The sequence below is a fragment of the Mirounga leonina genome, unplaced genomic scaffold (genome assembly GCF_011800145.1).
Source record: "Mirounga leonina isolate KUSES-001 unplaced genomic scaffold, KU_Mleo_1.0 Mir_154, whole genome shotgun sequence".
In the NCBI taxonomy this organism is placed as follows: Eukaryota; Metazoa; Chordata; class Mammalia; order Carnivora; family Phocidae; genus Mirounga; species Mirounga leonina.
Genome location: NW_023270389.1, coordinates 43896309 through 43918029, shown reverse-complemented (window position 1 = coordinate 43918029; position 21721 = coordinate 43896309). Strand labels below are relative to the sequence as shown.

Here is a 21721-nt window from a genome sequence, read left to right as displayed (position 1 = left end):
GCTTCATGTTTTTGCTCCGGTGTAAGGTGCATGTATAATTACAATTTTTGTCTTTCTGATGGGTTGATTTTTTATTAATCTTTATCTCTAATAATTGCTTTTGTTTAAAAGTTTACTTTGTCAAATATTAATATAGCTCCTTCAACTCTCTTGTGGTTATTGGTTACATCCTATTTCATCCTTTCACTTTAAACCTATTTGTGTCTTTGAATCTCGTCTGTCTCTTATAGACAGCACATAGTTGAATCATGTTCTGAAAAACTCATTCTCCTAAGCTCTGCCTTTGATTGTAGGGTTTAATCCACTCATATTTAATGTACCCAATTTATGTCTGTCAGTCTCCATTTGTTTTCTATATGTCTTACATCTTTTTTGTCCCTCTGTTCTTCATTATTGCCTTCTTGGGTTAAAAAGATATCTTCTACTCTATCATTTTAATTCTCTTATTGTTTCTTTTACTACATTTTTGTAGTTATTTTCTCAGTGACTGCCATGGAGATTACAATGACCATTTCAATGTATAGCAATCTGGTTTATATTAATACAAACCTCCTATAAGAAAACATAGGGGATAAGGTCCTCAACATTAGTTGTGCCAATGGTTTTTTGGATTTGACACCAAAAGCAAAAATAAACAAGTGGGACTACATTGTAAAAGAAATTATCAATAAAATGAAAAGGCAACCTACCTAATGGGAGAAAATATTTGCAAATCATATACCTGATAAGGGGTTAATTTCCACAACATATAAAGACTCATACAACTCAATAGCATAAACAACAACAAAACCCAAATGACTTGACTTCAAAAATGGGCAAAGGATCTAAGTAGACATTTTTCTAAAGAAGACATTCTTTAGACAACAGGTACATTAAAGGGTAGACGACAGGTACATTAAAAGGTACTAAACATCACTAATTATCAGGGGAAGGCAAATCAAAACCACAATGAGATATCACCTCATATTTTTAGAGTGGCCATTATCAAAAAGACAAGAAATAACAAGTGTTGACAAGGATGTAACGAAAGGGGAACACTGTTGTATTGTTGATTGGAATGTAAATTGGTGCAGCCACTAGGGAAAACAGTATGGAGCTTCCTCAAAAAATTAAAAATAGAACTACCATATGATCCAGCAGCTCCACTTTTGGGTATTTATCCAAAGAAAATGAAAAAACAACTTCAAAACAAAACAAAACATATGTACCCCCATGTTCATTGCAGCATTTTTTACAATAGCCAACCTAAGAGTCCTATCAGTGGATGAATGGGTAAAAAAGATGTGGTACATATAAATGTATACAATGAAATATTCATCCATTAAAAAAGGAAGCCCTGCCATTTGTAAGAACATAGATGGCTTTTGAGGGCATTATGCTAAGTGAAATAAGTCAGACAGAAAAAGACAAATACCAGATGGTCTCATTTATATGTGGAATCTAAAGAGAAAAAAAAAACCCAAATTCATAGATACAGAAAACAGAGGTGATTGCCAGAGGCAGTGTTGGAAGGTGGGTAACATGGATAAAGGGAGGTGAGTAGGTACAAACCTCCAGTTATAAAATAAATAAGTCATGGGGCTGCTGTGCACAGCATGGTGACTATAGTTAACAATACTGCATTGCTTATTCGAATGTTGCTACGAGAGTAGATCTTAAAAGTTCTCATCACAGGAAAAAAAATTTTGTAACTATGTGGGGTGACAGATGTTAACTAGACTTAGTACGGTGATCATTTCATAATATATACAAATATCAAGTCAATATATATCTGAAACTAATATAATGTATGTCAATTATATCTTGATTAAAAGAACCAGCTGAATTTCAGTGGTCTACAGAAGCTTAGCTTCTATACTGCTTCATTCCTTTCACCATCCTTTGTTCTACTGTTGTCAAACAATTTATTTCTTTCTATACTATATGCCCTTTAACAGAGACTTACAATTATTGCTTTACACAGCTATAATTTAAATCAGAAAATTTAAAGAGAAAAAAGTTATCAATGAAAAACATTTATACTGTCATTTATATTTACCTATGCAGTTACATGTCCCCATGCTCTTTATTTCTTTATATGGATTTATGTCACTCTCTAATTTCCTTTCATATCAGCCTTAGAACTCCCTTTGGTATTTCTTGTAGAGCGGATCTGCAGGTGACAAACGCTCAGTTTGTGTTTATGTGGAAATATTTTAATTTCTCCTTTATTTTTGAAGGACAGTTTGACTAGATATAGAATTTTTGGTTGACAGTCTTTTTCAGGGTAGCACTTTGAATATGTCAACCCCCTGCCTTCTGGCCTCCATGGTTTCTGAGAACCAGCTGTTAATCTTGTTGAGAACACTTTGTATGTAGGGAGTCACTTCTCTCTGCTCACAAGATTGTCTCCGCTATTTTTGTTCTTAACTTCAAAAAAAAAATTAGGCCCAAAGGAAAGACATGCACATGTACACAGTTCTTCCTGTCCTCATCCCCTCTAGTATTTAATGCTATTAGCCACTTGTCCTTCATTAGGAAAATACTTTTTCAAAGCTGTCAAAAAAACTGGTAATACTTAGAACTACGTTGGCAATTGTGAGGGATATACCCAGTATAAGACATCCTCTTGTCTTTGCCAAGCTTGTAATGCTGCCATGACACGTTAACCCTGAGGGGCTCCTAAGGGATGATGAGAAACCTGAGAAGTCTTCCTCAATTGCAGAAGGGCTCTGAGGAACATCCAGAACTCTCTCTTTCTGGCTTCTGTAGGGGGGACATCTCAACTTGTTAATTTTCAGACATGTTCTCTGTCATGCAGAGCACTCAACACAAGTCAGCTGAAGGCCCTGAATATTGAAATGCTGCCTGGATATCGAGATCCCTACTCCTCTAGGCCTCTCACCAGGGGTGAAATCGGCTGCTTTCTCAGCCACTACTCTGTCTGGAAAGAGGTAAATAATGCTTGTTTTACATATGCAGTTTTATAATAAGGAGGAAGGAAAGTGGGACTTTGTAGGTGAATTACAGCCAGATATAGAGTGAAGCCATAACTGTTCTGGAAATATGCTTGGAAGTTTCTGTTACCTCGTGTCTCCCTCTGACACAAGGCCAGCAACAAACAGTGAAAGGGAGCCTTGTTGCCACTTGAGATGATAACAGGGGAAGATACCCATGTTCAGGAGGCCACACTCCTTTTTTTTTTTTTTTAAAGATTTTATTTATTTATTTGAGAGAGAGAGAATGAGAGAGAGCACATGAGAGGGGGGAGGGTCAGAGGGAGAAGCAGACTCCCTGCCAAGCAGGGAGCCGGTTGCGGGACTCAATCCAGGGACTCCAGCCAGAATCATGACCTGAGCCGAAGGCAGTCGCTTAACCAACTGAGCCACCCAGGCGCCTGGCCACACTCCTTTTGACGTATCCTTATCCTTAGTAGGAATGCCTTGTATTGTATGTATCTAGCATGTCATCATTTATTAAATGATTTCATACAAGAAGTCACACAGGAATCATATGAAGTGGGTCAGGACACATGGGCTCATTTTATCCAAGAGAAAATAATTAAATATCTTGTCTAGGTAAGAAGTGGCAAAGCCAGGACTTGAACCCATGGCTTAGATGGAGGGAGGTATTGGAGTGTGGGGCTCTTGATTAACGGTCAGTTCCCACAAGAGAAAGTCCCTAAAGAAGGACCCCTTGACTGCCTTCCCTCTTTGAATGACCCAGTCTATGCCTATTTTTTTTCTTTAAACTTTAAGTGAAATGTAATAAATACATATAAAATTAAATAGATCGTAAAATACAGGCCAATGAAATTTCACAAATGAAATAAAAATACAGCCATGTCAACCAGCACCCAGCTCAAGAAACAGGCTACCAGCACCCCAGAAGCACCTTCTCCATATTTTCTTCTAGGGAACAGTCCCCAAGGGTAATCACCATCTTGACTTCTAATAGCACAGAATAGTTTTTTCTGCTTTTGTACTTTTGTTTATATGAATGGAACCATAGGGTATTGAGGTATAGCCTCTCAGGATTACATTCGGGAGATTCATCTATAACATTGCATTTAATTGTAGATCATACATCCTCATTGCTGAAAATATACCCCAGTTTATTTATCCACTCTACCATTGATGGCATTTGCTTAGACTCCAGTTATGAGCTATTACATACTGTGCTACTATATTCTTGACTTTTTAATATATATTCACCTAATAAAAAATAGGTATTGGACTTCTCATAAGGTCTCTTCCCACTGATGATCTTCACAGGTGATTGACCGAGAGCTGGAGAAGACTCTGGTTATTGAGGATGATGTGCGCTTTGAACATCAGTTTAAGAAGAAGCTGATGAAGTTGATGGATGACATTGACCAGGCCCAGCTGGATTGGGAACTGATGTGAGTGGCAAGACAAGCTTATCCCAGAACACTGAGAGGACTCAGTCCTATTCAAGGGCAACAAGCTCCACCTCCCCAGCTGGTAGGAGATAGAGCTCACGCTTCCACTTTGCCAACTTTCTCTCCATAAATGTTCCCACAAACAAGAAGTGAGTGGAGGACAGGCCCTGGTTTCTGCATCTATATACTCTGTGGCTGAGAAAGAAACTGTGGGAGATTCTTGGTGAGACCTGGAGCCTGCCTGCCGGTGAGGGGTCTTCAGCCTGAGCGCTCATGTGGGAGCACAGCAGAAGTCCCACCAGGGAAGCAACAGGTGCATGGAGAGGTGTGAAGAGAGAGGGAGAGGCATTCATTCAAGGGCAAGAGTCCTGTGTTACACTTGAGAGCAGGTTTCCTCTGTAGCCTCTGAGAGTATGGGGGCTGAAGGTCAGCATGAGAGTGCCTCTCTTGGGAAGGGAAGTGTGCAAAGGCTTACCAATGTAATGCTGGTTCTGAATTGACACTTAGTTAATGCTCTGGTAGCTGTCTCTGGGAATTAAGTGTCTCTCTGTCTCTCTCTCTGTTTCTCTCTCTCTCCCCCCTTCTCCCTCTCCTTCCCTCTCTCCCCCTCCCCCTCAAGCTGTGTCCCCCTCCCTCCCTCTCTTCTGTCTCTCACCCCCCTCTCTCATTTTCTTTTCAAACCAAATGACACTTTTTACTTTTGTCCAGTGAGGCAGAAAGTTCCTAAGCATTATGTATGCTCCCCAGCTGTGTGTCGAAGGCAATTTCATCAAATCAGAGCCTGTTCCTTTGGAGTAGCTGCAGCGGACAAGCTGTCCCTACTCCTCCCATCCTTGGAGGGAAACTTAACTGTGGGCCCAAGTGGAATACTTGTTCTCTCAGAAAACATACCATTCTGAGCCCAAAAGAAACCTAGTAGTGACTCAACTAATCCATGGGGAAGAGACCCAGAAATCAGTATTGTGTAATAAAAAGAGACTGGCTCCCTGTCAGATGTCAGCCATGTGATTAGATTCTGCACTGTCCCTTAGGATCCTTGTCTGTTCCTATAACCCTCCAGAAGTCCCTGCACCTCAATCTGAGTCTAGAGCTCTGCAGCCGGTGGCTACGCCTCACGGGCATGGAGCCTAGAAGCCATGTTATGCTCACATGACCTGCAAAGACAACTTTCACTTAAGCCTCGGAATCAGAGGACTGGACTTGGGGAGTCCAAGACTTATGATTGACACATGTCCTTGTCCACTTGTGGCTTAGCTGGTGCATTTCTTGGGACAAAGAACCAACAGATTTGGGATGCTTGGGTGGCTCAGTTGGTTAAGCATCTGCCTTCTTCTCAGGTCATAGTCCCAGGGTCCTGGGATCAAGCCCCGCATCGGGCTCCTTTCTCAGCAGGGAGCCTGCTTCTCCCTCTCCCTCTGCCCCTGCCCCTGCTTGTGCTCTCTCTCTCTCTCTGACAATTAAATAAATAAATAAATAATCTTAAAAAAAATGACAGATCCAAGAAAGCAGAATGATTGGATAAGGATATGGGTATAAGGAATGATAGGGATACAAAACAAAAATCTTTTCTAAATTTCACAGACTGATCAAGTGAAAATACGCCATTAATATCAATTATATACTATTAAAGAATGACAGTGGTTTCAAGTTTTTGTCTTTCTTCTTTCTTTCTTTCTTTCTCTTTCTTCCTTTCTTCCTTTCTTCCTTTCTTTCTTCCTTTCTTCTTCCTTTCTTTTCTTTCTTTCTTTCTTTCTTTCTCTTTCTTTCTTTCTTTCTTTCTTCCTTTCTTCCTTTCTTCTTCCTTTCTTTTCTTTCTTTCTTTCTTTCTTTCTTTCTTTCTTTCTTTCTCTCTCTCTCTCTCTCTCTCTCTCTCTCTCTCTTTCTTTCTTTCTTTCTTTCTTTCTTTCTTTCTTTCTTTCTTTCTTTCTTTCTTTCTTTCTTGAGACAGAGCATGCAAGCCGTTTGGGGTGGTAGAGGGAGAGGGAGAGAAAGAATCTTAAGCAGACTCTGCACTGAGCATGAATCCCAACACAGGCTTGATCTCACAACACTGAGATCATGACCTGAGCTGAACTCAAGAGTCGGACACCTACCTGACTAAGCCACCCGGGCGCCCCGTACCTATCTCTTTCTAAAATGCACAAAAACAAATGTTACTGAAACTCAAACATGAAAGCTGATAAGTGGTCCATGGCTGCTATGTTACATTTCTCCAGAAACGGAAACAGTAAACGGGAGGAGTAGAACAAACCACTGGAGCGCTGTCCAGCAGTAACGTAACATGAGCCACGCACATCATTTGAAATGTTCTAGTGATCCCATTCAAATGCTAAAAAATACATTAGGAGAATTTAATAATACATTTTATTTACCCCAATGTCTCTACATATTTTTACTTTAATATGTAATCAATATTTATAAACTATTAATGAGACAGTCTACATTGTTTTTTGTTTTTATTTTTGTTTGGAAGTGTTTTCATTTTTTGTTTGTTTGTTTGTTTAGAGGGAGAGAGAGAGAGGCAGAGGGAGAGGGCAAAAGAGAATCTCAAGCAGGCTCCACACCCAGTGCAGAGCCCAGCATGGGGTTGGATCTCAGGACCCTGAGATCATGACCTGAGCCAAAACCTAGAGTCGGACACTTAACCGACTGAACCACCTAGGTGCCCCTTTTCTACCATCTTTAAATCCAGTGTGCATTTTATGCTTACAACACATCTCAGTCTAGATGCTAAGTTTTCAGCCGCTGCAATAAACTGCAGTCCTACTGAAACAACTGTGTTTAATGGAAAAAATATTTTACACATCTTCAATTTTATTTTAAAATTTCAATTTAAACCATGTAAAATGAGCCTGTTGAGTACAAACTCAGGTCCTATCACTCTAGCCACATGTCAAGGGCTCAGTGGGAGTTTCTCTTCCACTTGATGGTACATGAGAGAAATTCAGACGCTTTAGTCTGAAGGGACGGTGGCTGAGAGGATCTGTGTTTGGTGTCCTGAGAAGGTGAACGACGATTCATGCCACGAATCCCGAGATGTCTTGACAAGAGCAGTCCTTTAAATGTTGAAAGAGAGAGTCTTAAGGCAAAACAGAGGAAGGCAGGGCTTTACCCCCAGGCAGGAAGCCCTCACCTTCTCAGCTTGCTCCAGGCAGGTGGAAAGCAAGCAGGGTCCAGACAGAAGTGACGGATCACAGGTCTGTGAGTAGACTGTGGGGAAGCTGGAATGGCTGTTGTGGAAGCTCTTTGAGAAGGCCAGGTGCTTTTCTCAGAGCAAAATGAGGGCGGAGCTAGGTACGTGTGAGGAAGAGAAAGCCAGGCAGGCTTTGTCACTCGTTCTTCCCAGGAAGGACCCGCTTGGGGCCACTGGGGTTCCCAGGTCTTTGATTGTAGACTGTGTCTTCCCCACAGCCTTTTCTGTCCTATGTTTACCGTCAGCATCTGGAGAGCTAACCGGAGACCATCGAAGGCTGAAACTCTAGGGATCTCCCCTCTGAGCCCTTTTTGTCCACTTCCAACCTCTGTAAACACATACCGTCTTTGGGAAATGATCGGAGGGATCTTTTAGTCTCTCTAGAGTTTAACTTCCAGGCTGGAGCACAGTGCTAGGCAAGAGCAGTTGGGATGTTGGTAAATGGAGCCAGGAAAATGGCCCCCTTCATGGCAGCTGCCAGTCATCGTTGGGGATGGGATGCACGTTGTGGTGATATTTTTGATGTAAGGCACAGTCGGTCCCAGCATTCAAAAGTATCCGCAAATCTGTGCTCTGTTCTTCCGGATGTCTAATATTCAAATTGGAATTTTGCTCCTCCATCCGCTTCCTTCTAGTTATATCGGCAGGAAGAGGATGCAGGTGAAAGAGCCCGAGAAAGCGGTACCCAATGTGGGAAATCTGGTCGAAGCTGACTACTCCTATTGGACGCTGGGCTACGTCATCTCTCTGGAAGGAGCACAGAAGCTGGTTGGAGCCGATCCCTTTGGGAAGATGCTGCCAGTGGACGAGTTCCTGCCAATCATGTACAACAAGCATCCTGTGTGAGTCTCCCCGCACTGCCTGCCCTTTGAGGGCTCACCCCACTCATATATCGTGCTCCTCGGATTCTTGGTAGCGCGTGGTATTTTCTAAAGCATGCCCTGCTTTCCTAAATGATCTTTCCATAATCACAACTCAGAGAGTCTGACTGGAGTGACTATCCCCTTGTACAGATGGGGAAGCTGAGGCTGAAATGGCAAGTCTTGCATGGCAGCCCTCTGTAATACCCCGTGTGTAGTTTACCTGGACATAATGTGCTCGGTCCTCTCCTTGTTTTGATCTTCTTATTTCCAAAAACTCATATACCTGAAGGTGAAGGTCATCTTCCTGAGCATCTTCAAGTGTTCAGTTCATTTCTCAGTCCATTGTGTGTACTTGTTGGGCAGGCAGGGGTCCCCCTCCCTGCAGAGCTTACAGTCTGGTCGGGAATTCAGACTCATGAACGGTCCTTGTGATGTACTGTGAGACCTGCAATCACAGAGATGTGTTAGAGGCTCGGGGAGGGTGGAGGTGGCCCCTGAGCAGGGTATCTATGGAAGAAGGCAGTGTGACGCTCAGGGTTCCCCTTACGCAGGAGCTTACTCTGACCTAGTGTTGTTTGATGGGTGTGGAGATGGGTGGTTTACCGGTCAGCCTCCCCACTAACCTGTGAGCCCACTGAGGCAGGAACAGTCTCACATCCCTGTGTCCTGAGAACCTAGTCCCAACTCTACCCATAATAGCTGCTCAATCAATGAGTCCTAAATTCATTAATGGAGCAGGAGAGCAGATTCTAACCTGGGCTCCTTCTCTCAGTTGCCGGGTGATCTCCTTACTAGCTGGGCTTCATTTTAGTGGTTGAGAATTCCTGTCCTTCATCTGGCTCATTTGGTGTCCTGTCCTCAGCAAAGATGGATCTCCTCACCGTCTTTGGTACAGCTAACTGTATATCCGTGTCCTAGCAGGAACATGGAGGTCAAACATCATCCCTGTAACAGAAAGGAAACCAACTGCCACGGTGCACTGAGTGAGCTCAGAGCCAAGCAGATGTCACCTCGTGTAATCTGCACAGGAGCCCCGGGGTCGGGGCAAGTCGTCCTCCCTTTTACACTCACGGGGAGCTGGGATGCAGAGCCAAGCCGGCATGCCTCCAAGCCTACACCATGTGACTTATCCCACCACTGCTGTCCAGATCTCAACTAATTTATTCATCCAAGAACAGGGCATCTCCCACAAAGTGATCACATTGATCTCTCGTGATGGTCCAACAGAGCTTAATTCTCAGCTTTTAGAGTAAGACCTGAAATTCATGTTTTAAACGAGCCCAACCAAAAACAACAGAAATATCCTGACCTTTCTCTTTGTGTGTTTGTTTAGATCATCTGAAAGCTTGTAAAGAAACTTTTATTGTGTTTGTAGACTAAACTTTTCCCCAAAGGACACAACTTTAAAAATCATCAAAGGCCTCCACGGCAATGTAAGAGATGACCAGCAGGACCCCTCTGCTCTTCCCCCCCGGCCCCCTGTCCCCGTTCGCTAAATGCCCTACCCCCTCACACACCTGCACTCCTCTTGTTTGCAGAGCTGAGTACAAGGAGTATTACGAATCCAGGGACCTGAAGGCCTTCTCTGCGGAACCCTTGCTCATCTACCCCACACACTACACAGGCCAGCCGGGGTATCTGAGTGACACGGAGACCTCGACCATCTGGGACAATGAGACAGTGGCCACCGACTGGGACAGGACCCATTCCTGGAAGTCCCGGAAGCAAGGTCACATCCACCGCAACGCCAAGAACACAGAGGCCCTGCCATCACCAACCTCCCTGGATGCTGTGCCTTCGAGGGATGAGCTATGAAGGCTCTGTGGGGGATTCACTACCCTTGATTTTTCTAATGGGCTATTCATCTGTTTGCTCCAGTTTCTTCTAGTGGTCACAGTCCTCTAACCAAAGTGGTCTACTGTGATTGAGCAAAATTAATATATTCTTGACAGGGGAGGATAAGGAGGAAACTTAACCCAAATTTCCTAAGATGGCTAGAAGATAGGCTTTATGGCAACCATCAAGATAAACTTCAATCCAGATACCTAGCCCTTCAGTCTTTATTCGTGTGGTACTGCTTCCTACATTAAGGATGAACAGCATGGCCCAGAGACTCATCCCTGAGAAAGTAGTCACATCAATAAATGGGCGGGCAAGGCAGTCGAGCCAACTGGACCACATCCGTTGGTCTCATGTGACCTTGAAAACTTGTGTATGTAACAAGTTTGCGAGGGAGGGGGATCAAATCATTTAAAAGCAAATTAATTGGGCTTTGGTTTAAAAGAATTCTCTCATGAGCCAAAGTGAGCTGTTCATCTTAGTCCTCGTTATCCAAGAGGGATCCAATATTTGGGTCTGTCTGAGACTTGGCCTTTGACTATCATGGCAACTGAAGGTCTCCTAAAGAGGTGTCAAGTTTGCCATGTGGGTAGAGTTTAGTAGATATTTGAAGGTTTGTGTAGATATTTGAGAAAAAAAAGAACTCAGACTTTGGCCTTGTATTGTGGTCACTTGAGTTAGGATGCTCTATTTATGAAGATAAATTTAATATATAAAGGGGTTCGGGCTGGTGTCTAACTCGTGTTCCAGGGGGCTCTTTGCTGCTGCGACATGTCACGCTCTCCCCTCCAGACCTGAGCCTGGGAACGAACTGGGAGTGTGAGTTTTATGAGTCACTGTTAAGAGGCAGAGCACGTTTTCAGGCCAGCAACTGTCCTTGCCTGGGTTTTCCATTCTATTTTGAATTATTTATTCTACAAAATGTGGGGAAAATGTAAGATAAGGCAGAGAAACAGATTTTTCAAGCTTTCATAGCACCCTGGGGAGTAGTGAGTGTATGATCTGGTTCTCCTGCATTTCCCAGCCTGGCTCTTGCAGGGAGGCCTGTGGAGTGGGAGATTCTCACCATCTGGAAACAAATGCTTTTCCATTTCAGTATATGTGCTGCCGAAGCGAGCACAATGCTTTTCCATTTCAGATGACAGACCTTGGTCAGAAACAATGGACCGATCCACTGATTTAGGCCAACATCCAGGGAAGCTCTCGGAGTCAGCGCCCTGGGCAGATGACCTCCCCGCTTTCCTCAGAGAGTGATTTTCTGGAAAATGCAGTGTTGGGCTACATATTCTCTGCCAATTCCACAGTCTGTGTTCCTCAGATATCTCATGATGGTTTGCCTCAGGTCTGTGTTCGCCCGCCTGCAAGCAGTCAGACTTTGCCTCCTGAAATACCCTCCCCACACATTCCTCCCTGACCTTCACGCTTTGGAGCAGAGCCCACGGGCAGGGTTGCTGCGTGAACCCAGCTCAGTGCTCCCTGGTGAGGGCCCCCAGGCTGCAGGACAACAAGGCAGCTCGCCTTCCACAGAACACCGGCCTCAGCCTTCCTGCTTGACTTATCGTCGATGCTCTTCCACATTGACTAATAAGCAACGAGGCTGAGGAAGGGGATCTCAGCTGACCTCAGTCTTTACTGCTTAGACATACCTGTCAGAGCCTATTGTTTTTTTTTTCTAGAAAAACAGAAAGAGCATCTGGGGAGCTAGTGAAAAACCCTTGGGTGATCCCTAAGGTTTCCTTGGGTATTTTGTATTTTGTTTGCATATTTGAGTGCGTGCCAGTGTGCCTGATGTTCACGATATATTTTTTTAATAGGGTGGGAGGTGGTCGGGAGATTGGCAGTAGAGAAAGATTGAGTTGACTTTTGTGTGGTTTTGTTTAATAGAGAACTTTTTTTTTCCTTTTGCTGTCAGCTGGTCTGATGGGTTTATGAATTCTCATTCTTAAAAGGTATTGGTCTTAAATTCTAGAATTTTAGATTAGGACTGTTCTACTGTGAATAAAGTTCTGGCTCTGTCAGCACAGCCTTTGCTTCCACCTGCTCGGGTCTGGGATCCCAAGCAGCGCTCTTTTGTTGTGAACATTGTGCTCTGCACACACCCGCATTTGTTTTTAAAAAGTCGTCCCTTCAACAATCCTAGGGTTCCTTGACCGCATTATTCTTCCTGCGTCCCCTCTAGTCTTAAGTCAGGACATTTGACCTTTGCAGTGTCAGAGGCCTTTGCCTCCGCCATGGCACCTGCTCTTTGCCTCTGGAAGTTTAACCCAGTCTGGAATCCCGATCTGGATCCCTCTCTGGGTCTCGGGATCCAAGGTGGGATCTTCTGGACGATGAGCCTGACTTCAGCAGTGCTGGTACTGCTGAGAGTGGACTGAGCACCTACGATTTGCAGAGGACACACTCCCCGGCCCTGCTTTGGGTTCCCTGGGCCCTCCTGCAGGAACTCTGGAGGACGAGAAAGAGCCGGCATCCCAGCATCCTACACTGCCTATCACGCCGTATCACTTCAGGGAGGGGAAATGATAAACTACTTGCCTTCTAGAGATCTTTGTGAAAAATTAAAAAAAAAAAAAGAGCTCAACACTGTGATTGTTTACTGGTTCTGCCAACACTGACCAATGGCCAACGCTGCTGGACCTTCCCAGACCTTGGCACTGGACCAAGGATGTCGGAGGCCAGAGATGACCATCAATCAGTGCTGCTCACCCCCATGGCAGACAAGAAAAGGTGGTCACTGACTTTCCTGTTCAGTGGGAGTTTTAGACTGCTGGGGAGAGGTGGGTAAGTGGAAAAACTTTCTAGGCTGGAGAAAGATAGGAGTCCCCAGTGGGAGGGTGGTAAGGGGGGCCCCATCTTGTAGTTTTGTGCTATAGGTCAGTCTAACCATTCATTGAAAGATACTAGCTTGTCCAAGGCCAAAGAACCTGATCCTGGGGCAAAAAAGAGAGAGAGAGAGAAAATCCATGTTGGCTTCTGTGACCCCTCAAATTTCAGATCAAGTTTCCCCCAAACCAGGTGTGAGCACTGCCTTGTTTCAGGCCCTGCGCTGGGCACTAAGATGCTCAGAGGACGAGGGAAGATCCCCACTGCTGGGGGGTCCACAGGCCGGTGGAGCAGCCATGCAAGCAGGAAGGCTTCATTTCAGAGGCAGGAACAAAATTGTAGGACCTCAGAGAACCCGCTTCTGCCCAAGAAGACTGTTGGTGCAGCTTTGCTGGGAAGGTGGCCTGGAAGGTGACAGTTGTGTTGGCTGTGGGGGCGTGAGTGGGCCCTTAGAGAGGAGGGTTGGGTCTGGTGGGTAGTGATGCTTTCTAGGCACTGCGAAGGTGTAGGGCTAGGAAGGGGCCTGCTGGGGAGGGATGGGGGACTGGAGGTTCTGACAAGTCGGGGATGTGTTGGGGTAGGTGACAGGAAACAAGATTGAGACCCAATCACGATGGCAAGGTATGTCAGCCACCCTCTCTCCCTGGGTTATCATCTGTTATGAATACAGAGGCCATTGTTTCTGGGGGAATTCTAGGTTTGGTTACTTTCCTGACAAACAGTGCCAAGGTTTCCAGGAAAACGCTGGTGCCTAAAACAAGAGAAGTTCCCATTCAGCTACAGACTTGGGGATCTTTTCCCTTATGGTGAAATAAAGTGTAAAATAAAGGTGAGTCTTCCCAAGAGGTTCCTACAGTGTGCTCTTTTTTTTTTTTTTTAAGATTTTATTTATTTATTTGACAGAGAGAGAGAGAGCGAGAGCAGGAACACAAGCAGGGGGAGCGGGAGAGGGAGAAGCAGGCTTCCCGCCGAGCAGGGAGCCCGATGCGGGACTCGATCCCAGGACCCTGGGATCATGACCTGAGCCGAAGGCAGAGGCTTAACGACTGAGCCACCCAGGCACCCCCTACAGTGTGCTCTTTAGACATTCTCCCCGAGTAGAGTAGTAGAGAAATGATCCAGAAGTGATATCCATGAATGGAGAACCTGGGTGGCACATTCGGTTGAGCACCCGACTCTTGATCCCGGCTCAGTTCTTGATCTCGGGGTTGTGAGTTTGAGCCCCACGTTGGGCTCTGTGCTGGGCATGGAGCCTACTTCAAAAAAAAAAGGTGATATCCACGAATGACAAGAGATCAGCTCACTGAGGAGTTAACTAATGACAAGGGGAAAGTCACAATGAGGCTGGTCATTCGATGAGAAAGTAGTTGTCATGGGTGACGGGAAACAAAGAATAGGCAGCTTTGGAGAGAATCATTATGCGCGTGTTGTATGTTTTGGGGTGAGGTTTATTATTTTAGAGAGAACCTTCCCTCCCAGGGCGTTCTGATTAAATGTGGCAGAGGCAGGAGGGCCAGGAGAGGGCAGTGGCCTGTGAGGGACTCTGTGCGCAGGCTGATGGTGGCCTCGAGTCCGCACGGGGCAGTGAGACCGGGCTGAAGAGTCTGACGCGTGGTGGCCAGAAGTCCTTTCTGGCTGGTTGGAAAAGAGAGAAAGCACACTTTGTCACACCCGCAGGGTGGGAAGGCAGCCTGGAAAAGCCTCGGCCGCGGCCGGTCTGCGGAGAGGCTGACTGCGGGCAGCTCGCGGGGGCCGGCGGGCCCGGCGCCATGATGGTGGGAGCGACCCGCTGGTGCGAAGCCGCCCCGTCTGAGCTGAGGGTCCCTCCCGGGAAAGAGCTGGGCCGCCACACACAGCGGGCGGGGGCTCCCGCGAGGGCCTCCACTGGATTCCTTCTGCGGTTGGGGACAGTCTTCCCACCAGGAGGCCCGCTCCCTGCTGCTCCGTCCTCCCTCCTCTGTGCTCCCCCGGGAAGGGGCCCTCTGTGCCCATGGCCCTGGTCAGGGACGATTTCGCCGCACAAGGAGGTGCTGCTGTTCCACAGGCCTGGGGTGGGGGGCGGGCAACGGGCCTCCGGCCTTTTCCTCTGGTTCCTCGGCAGGCCCTTCAGCTCAGCAACACCTCGGTCACTGTGAGCACCGGGCGCTGCCACGTCCGCTCGAAAGATCCCCTGTATGATTTTCCCCTCCGGCTCCCTCCGTACTTCTCCTGGCAGGTGCCGGCCTCACTCCCTCTGCTGCAGGGCCTGAACTTGTCTTTTGCTCCCTGGTCCTCGCACCTCTCTCCTGGGCTCTGAGTGCCATGGCCTGGAAGCCACCTCTTCCCCCTGCCCTCAAATTCCCCGTCCACCCCCACGCCCCTCTGCACAGGGCTTCCTCTCTGGGGCCAGTCTGAACAGTAATAGCCCCTTCGAGTCTTCACAGTCAGGGCTGGTGGTTTCCAAAGCAACTAAGACCCTGCAGATCACACCATCAACCTTCAGACATCTCAACTCCTGCCAGGGGGGCACAGTGGGGGCTTCTTTAAACTGCCAGTTGTATTTTGGGAGAGGACACGTCGTCGATTATTTTCTAAGCTTCTCTGAAGACCAGAGAGAGGGTGCTATCCACTACACTCTGAAAATCAAGTCCCCCCCTGCGCAAGAGCCCAGATGTCTGTCCAGCCTCACCCAGGATGGGAAACATCAGGGGAGCCCCCCTCTGGACCACCGGGGGCTGCGAAGCTGGCCCCAGAATTGCTCCGACGTGAGATTTTATGAAAACGCCCATTCCAGAGGCAGCCAAGCTGAAGAAACTACAGGGAGGGACATAAAAATAAACCCAGCAAATTAAAAATATAGACAAAACCAATGCTCAGAGGCAATTCTTTGTTCTTTCCACCCTTTTTGTGCAGCTCAGCTGGTGTCACCCAAGCGACCTGTTTCTTTTCTCACTAACATCTAACGTGTCTATCTCTGTCTGTCTCTCACACACAGAGCCCAATACACAATGGAGCTGGCAGCACTAACCCCAGATCTATGAAACCTCGTATATTGATTATTAGCTGATCAAACTTGATTCCTTGATGACATTTTGCTGGAGCCTTGCGTGTCAACGAGGATCACAAATATATGTCTGGGGGTGAGCTAACCGTCTCATTTAGAATGCTTCTCCCATTTTGAAAATGGTGCCTTGATTTTTTTTTTTAATGGCTGCAGCAATCCAGAAGTTTATTCACTTTTTAAAAAAGTTTGATTTACTGGTACCCTTTGTGTAAGAAATTGGAACTGTACCACAAACTGTTGCTTTGGGATTAAACAATGGTGGGAATAAAAATGATTGCTTCTGAGAAGCCTAAGATAAAGGACTTGGGTACTGATAACTGGCTTACAGAGAGGCTGAGCCCAGTCCCAGTGCTCCTGGATGGCACCCAAGCCCTGGTCACATCCACTCCTCCTTTAACTCCTCATCCAGTTGGCTCTTCTTGCAGGAGACTCTTCCTCTGCACCCACCCCATCCCCCAGTTGTGGGGGGGGGGGGCCGCGCAAGTTCATGGATCAGCAATGGATTCCAGTCCTAGCTGGGGATCAAACTCTCAATGTCCTCCTGATCCTTACGGCTTTGCTTCCTCAGCTGTGAGATGGAATAATGCCCGGGAAAACAGGTAGCAGTGCTCTGAGCAGCCGCAGGATGTTCCTTGGAGACTTTAAAGAAACAACCAGATGCCCATCGAACCAAGACAGCTTGTGTGAATTCTCATCCTCAGAAGGCTGGGAATGGAGCCAACAGACTCACACTCCAGGCATTCTCTTCCATTCTATGACACTGTGAAGGAATATCTGCCAAGAGAGCCTCCTGGATTCGGTGCCAGCCCAGTGTGGCATGCACACAACGGGGTTCTGATAACTCAGAGCTTTGCCCCCTAACCTTGGGCTACTGACTCGACTGCTCTGGGCCTCGGCCCCCATATGTGTAATCTGAGGGGACTGACTGCAATTTATAAGATGGCTTCCAACTCTTAAGGAAATATGAAATTCACTGGATTCCTCAAACTGTTAGATAAGTGAATTGCTTCCTCAGTTTTCTGGGTAGGGATGCTGAGAAACCACACCAAATCCTGGATTTCAAAATCTGAGCCTACAAGAATTAAATTTGCCTGGTTTCTATTTCATCTCAGATGAAGGAGATGGAAGAGCGGCGAGATGGACGCTGCCCGGGTCCTGCAGCCACTGTGAGGGCAGAGCCCCTCCGGAGAGCTGCCCGATTTGCAATATACCATGACGGGACGAAGCATAAAACTGTCGTTAAGTTACTGAGGTTTCATGGTTTTTTACTTCAGCTCAACCAAACCTAGCCTAACCCATCCCCTCTTCCAGAAGTATTTTGTTCTCAGATTCTAGGGGAAACGGCAGCGCAAAGCACGATGGAAGTAACTTCTCACCGCGGAACTGGGGGTACCTGCTGTAACCAGTGCCACCGCGGCAGCATCTGGAGAACAGGAGGATTGGCGTCAGGGAAGCTTCTGGATGCCACAGGTATCAGGGATGGAGCAACACTGTCTGCCTCCTCATGGTCTTGTGCTACGTGATGGATTTGAAAAGGCTCCAAAGAAGGAAGTTTTAAGACACTATGTCTTTGGGCAGAAAGTAACCAAGCCCAGCTTCTAGACAGAGGCAAAACAAGGGGACCAGTTTTCTCGAATGATCTTAAAAAAAAATAGTCACCTAGCGCCAGAGATAGAAATCCCGTTTCTTTTTCCGGCCCCACCCCATATTATCAATGATTAAAACACCTAGTTGGCTCTCTCCAAAATCCCACAAGGGTCCAGAAAATTTGATGATTTGGATCCATTTAAGAATCCAGTGGACAATAATTCTGGAAACTTTTTGGAAATATGACGAAATGACAATAATGTGTCTCTGTTGAGGAAGTTGGACTGGTTCCGATTGTCTTTTGGGAAAACCTTCTTTCCTCCCTTCATAGAGGCTCTCCTGGCTTCTAGAGCACCACGGATGGTTTTCAAGAATTACACAGATGGTAGCAACTGCAGACCAGGGAAAAGGCTGTCAGAAAGGGGGCAAGTACTGCCCTGGATCCTAAGTTCAGGTTTCTCTTTAAGTGTCCCCCACCGCGTGACTCCTAAGCACAGCAATCTGGCAAGGCATCATGCCAGATTGCAGTTTCCTAAGGATGTCACTCTCTCCCCCAAATGCTCGTGACATCACCAGCGGAGAGGATCCCCTCCTAACTCCACTGGCTGTCCCTCTGCTCCCCCCAGCCGAGCCAGAGTGGGCTTGCGACAAGCTTACGGACACATCTGGATCCCAGAACCACCCGATGAATACTCCGGATGCGAACCCAGAACGCACCTGATGAATACTCCAGATACAATCCCTTGGGTCTGGCAGCACATGCCAACCAAGTCCCAAACCAGTTTATTAGTTTAACCAAAAGGTAAACAGACGATGGAGATGCAGAAAGACAAGCATGCGAGCAGCTAAAAGCATTACCCAGCTGTCCACCAGGAAACAAATTTAAGACATTGAAAGTGGCATTAAATAAATGAGGCTATGTTTTATCTACGTGGAATTTCCACTGTCTTTAAAAAAGGAAAATATATATATATATATATATTTTTTTTACATTGCAGTATATAAATCTAGACTCTACATATACAGTACAATACACCGGGCGAGCACACAGGCGCGACTCCTAGGTCTTCGCAGCCACAGCCTAAACCAGGCCAAGGGTCCTATAGTTTGCGACCCGCAAACCAAGTAATCCAGGCTGAGGACACATTTACTTCAATCTCCATGATGTCTAGCACCCCGGCCATCTCTCCTCCAAGCACAGAAGTACAAATCGGACGAGCCTTGCAAACTGAAGAAAGTGCTTTTCGACCAGCTGAAACCCAGTCGGTCTTCTAATGCACCGTCTGATCTCCTAGAAAGACCTAAAGGAAATGCGAGGCCTTCCTGGCTCATTCTTTGGTCCACTGCCACGCATCTCCAAACTTTCCCTGGTGTTTCTTGCAGATTTCATATGGCTATTTACATGACATAAGTCTCACGTAACCTTGGGGAGCTGTCTTAACAGGATTAGGGAAAAGGAAGAAAAAAAGCTTCATGTTACAATCTATACTTCGTATCTGGGTTGGTTCTTTTTATTTTTGGAATAAAAACTGGTATTTTGAGAATTTTTTTTTTTTCTTAAAAAGGACATTCTGAAAGTGCTTCTTACACATGTCGATATCCCACATTATGGCTTTTTAGTTCAAACCACAGCACAGCTCAGGTTTGGAAGGGAGAGGGTGATGGTGTTCCTAGAGACAAAAATGTCATTTAACAGTAACACTGTGACAGCAAGTGTGGGGACCTGAAAAGAAAATGTTATTGATTCCCTCTGGAAGAAATGTACCTCGTTAGAAAGGATTTAGATGGTCTATGGAGCCCCATTTCTTTCCCCGTGACTAGGCACAGTAATGCTGTAGAAGTTAGTAAGTCAAACAGGCCGCTGCTATGAGCAGGGAACATCTTCCAAGGGGCTACTGACAGAGCGCTCGCCATTCACAAAGCTCTCACAGGCTCAAAATGATCCACCAGAGTCCATCGCAGTAGGCATTTCTACACCTGAGGAACAAATTGCACGTAACGGAGAGGTACTAGGATCCAGATGGCGACAGACTCCAGACATACAGTTTTCCACGCAAAAGGCGGCGATCAGAAATGGCCACGAAGTAGAGGCATTCCGAGACAGGTAAGAGTCCGAGCGAGTCACCGTTCTTTCGTGCTTTTTTTTCCGGCTCAGAAGCTACCAAAGAGCATGGCTACTTGTGCAGCGATGGCTGTGGTCTGTTCGCTGGGGGGGCCGGGGGAACAGAAACACAGTGCCAGAAATCAAAATGGGCTTGTGTTGACTCCAGAGGTGTCGCGATGGCTGCACCGGCGGGTCAGACGGGCCTCCGAAGCTCCTCGTTGCCCTCCCTCCCCGGGGTTGCAGAGAGTGGCAGATGCGGGCAGAGGTCGAAAGCCCACTGGCTCATCCAAACCCTTTCGGAAGCGGCCTTTCATTCAGCCGTGGCCGTTCCGGCCTCTGCAGCGCAGGTGTTCTGGTGGCACTTGATGGAGAAGGGAATTCTTTCCCTTTATAAACGTGGTTGGACTTCGTATAATACTGGCACAAAGGACACTGTATTCCTAGGACTGATTCCATTTACTTGGAAGGTAGGAGACTCAGTTTTCAGTTCTTTCTATTTCCCTGTAAAGAGTGACCTCAACATCCCAGGCCATTGTGCAAATTCCTTTTTCCATAGTCCAGAATATCCCATAAGTCCCTCATATATTTATATATATATACACATACATCCCTAATATGTGTATACACATATATATATATTTATAAAAGTGGGTAATTTTGCATTTCAGTCTCAAATAGGTCAAAGAGAATCGGTGAAACCTTCATCCATTTCCTTGTCAAACTCATCCCCGATTTCCCCACAATGCCCATCTTGGTGTCTTGCACACCAGAGGTACTCAGTAAGTATCTGTTGACTTCACCAACGATCCTCTAACACTGGATGGTCGTTGCAATCACCACGGCCTGCTCTCAGCCCCACTCTGCGTTTGGCCAGCGAGGGGCCACCGGTCCCTCCGTTCAGAGGGTGATTTTGCTGTGCCTGCTGTTCCAGCAGCCCCGTTTAGCTGTCCTGGGCAGTGTCAAGCTGGTCCGGCTACGCAATTTCACTTGTTCTTCCATGGAGTTCTTTTTGCGCAAAATGAAGTCAAAGTTCACTTGGCTGTTCATGGCATAAAAGACGTTGGCCGAGTCCGGGATCACGAGTTCTGAAAGAGATCAGGAGAGGGAAGGCAGTCAGCTGGTGTAGGTCAGCCCAGCACTGACCATGGCAGGTGGAGATTTTGTCCAGCCACAAGGCAGGGGCTCTGGCCCCGTGTCCCTGGGATGTGAACGGAACCAGGCAATGACTACCACCCCCCCCAAAGTTGGCTCGCTCGACTCCTCAACCCCAATTTTTAAAAATGAAGTGCAAATACGACCTTAGAAATTTGACCCATGAACTAAATGTTCAACTGCAGACTATTCTAGCTAGAAGAAAGTGCAGTGGAAAACAAAGGCCAAGCGACGTGGAAGGACACTCCCAGCATCGCAGCCAGGCAATGGCAGAACCGGGACTCCAACCCAGTGTCCTTCCTCCCACGGTCCACTTGCTACTCCAGCATGCAGCCTTTCTCAGATACTGAGAGACTCCAATGACATGGGGGAGAAAAGAAAAATCTACGGTTTTTCCAGAACTTTCTACTTGGAATATTGAAATATTTGTTGAAGTAATCCCAAATCAAACCAGTTTAATACTGAACACCATCCAAATAAGAATGTGTATATCTGTTAACATTTAAAGTGTATCTACTTCAGTGATTCCCAACCAGATAGCCACAATTTCTGAACAAGGACAATGCCAAGTATAAGATGAAATCATCAGGCAAAGTTATTTTAATTCATTTTTACATTTTAAAAGAAGGTATATACTATTTAGCACTCAGGGGTAATGGGTATCTAAGGAAACCAAATGGGGGATAAAAGAGGTGAGATGGGCAAGTCTACATCGGTGACAGTGGAGCGGGGGGGG

The 21721-nt window shown here is 46.3% G+C and overlaps 2 protein-coding genes across 10 annotated transcripts in view; one reads left to right on the top strand and one right to left on the bottom strand.

Moving 5' to 3' along the window:
* Positions 1–10252, top strand: part of COLGALT2 (collagen beta(1-O)galactosyltransferase 2) — a 103567-nt gene extending 93315 nt beyond the window's left edge. For all 3 annotated transcript variants that reach the window (XM_035010635.1, XM_035010637.1, XM_035010636.1), the window contains exons 9-12: positions 2801–2933; positions 4254–4381; positions 8210–8416; positions 9976–10252. In XM_035010635.1, coding sequence (XP_034866526.1) covers positions 2801–2933; positions 4254–4381; positions 8210–8416; positions 9976–10252 — 745 coding nt within the window. The remainder of the gene's footprint in view (positions 1–2800; positions 2934–4253; positions 4382–8209; positions 8417–9975) is intronic.
* RGL1 (ral guanine nucleotide dissociation stimulator like 1) overlaps positions 8416–21721 on the bottom strand; it is a 251420-nt gene continuing 238114 nt past the window's right edge. For 4 of the 7 annotated variants that reach the window (XM_035010628.1, XM_035010629.1, XM_035010630.1 and 1 more), the window contains one exon: positions 20731–20918. In XM_035010628.1, the coding sequence (XP_034866519.1) occupies positions 20731–20918 (188 nt within the window). Of the gene's footprint in view, positions 8883–18463; positions 20919–21721 lie in introns of those variants that run through there. The other 3 variants (XM_035010631.1, XM_035010627.1, XM_035010633.1) reach the window with 2 other exon arrangements.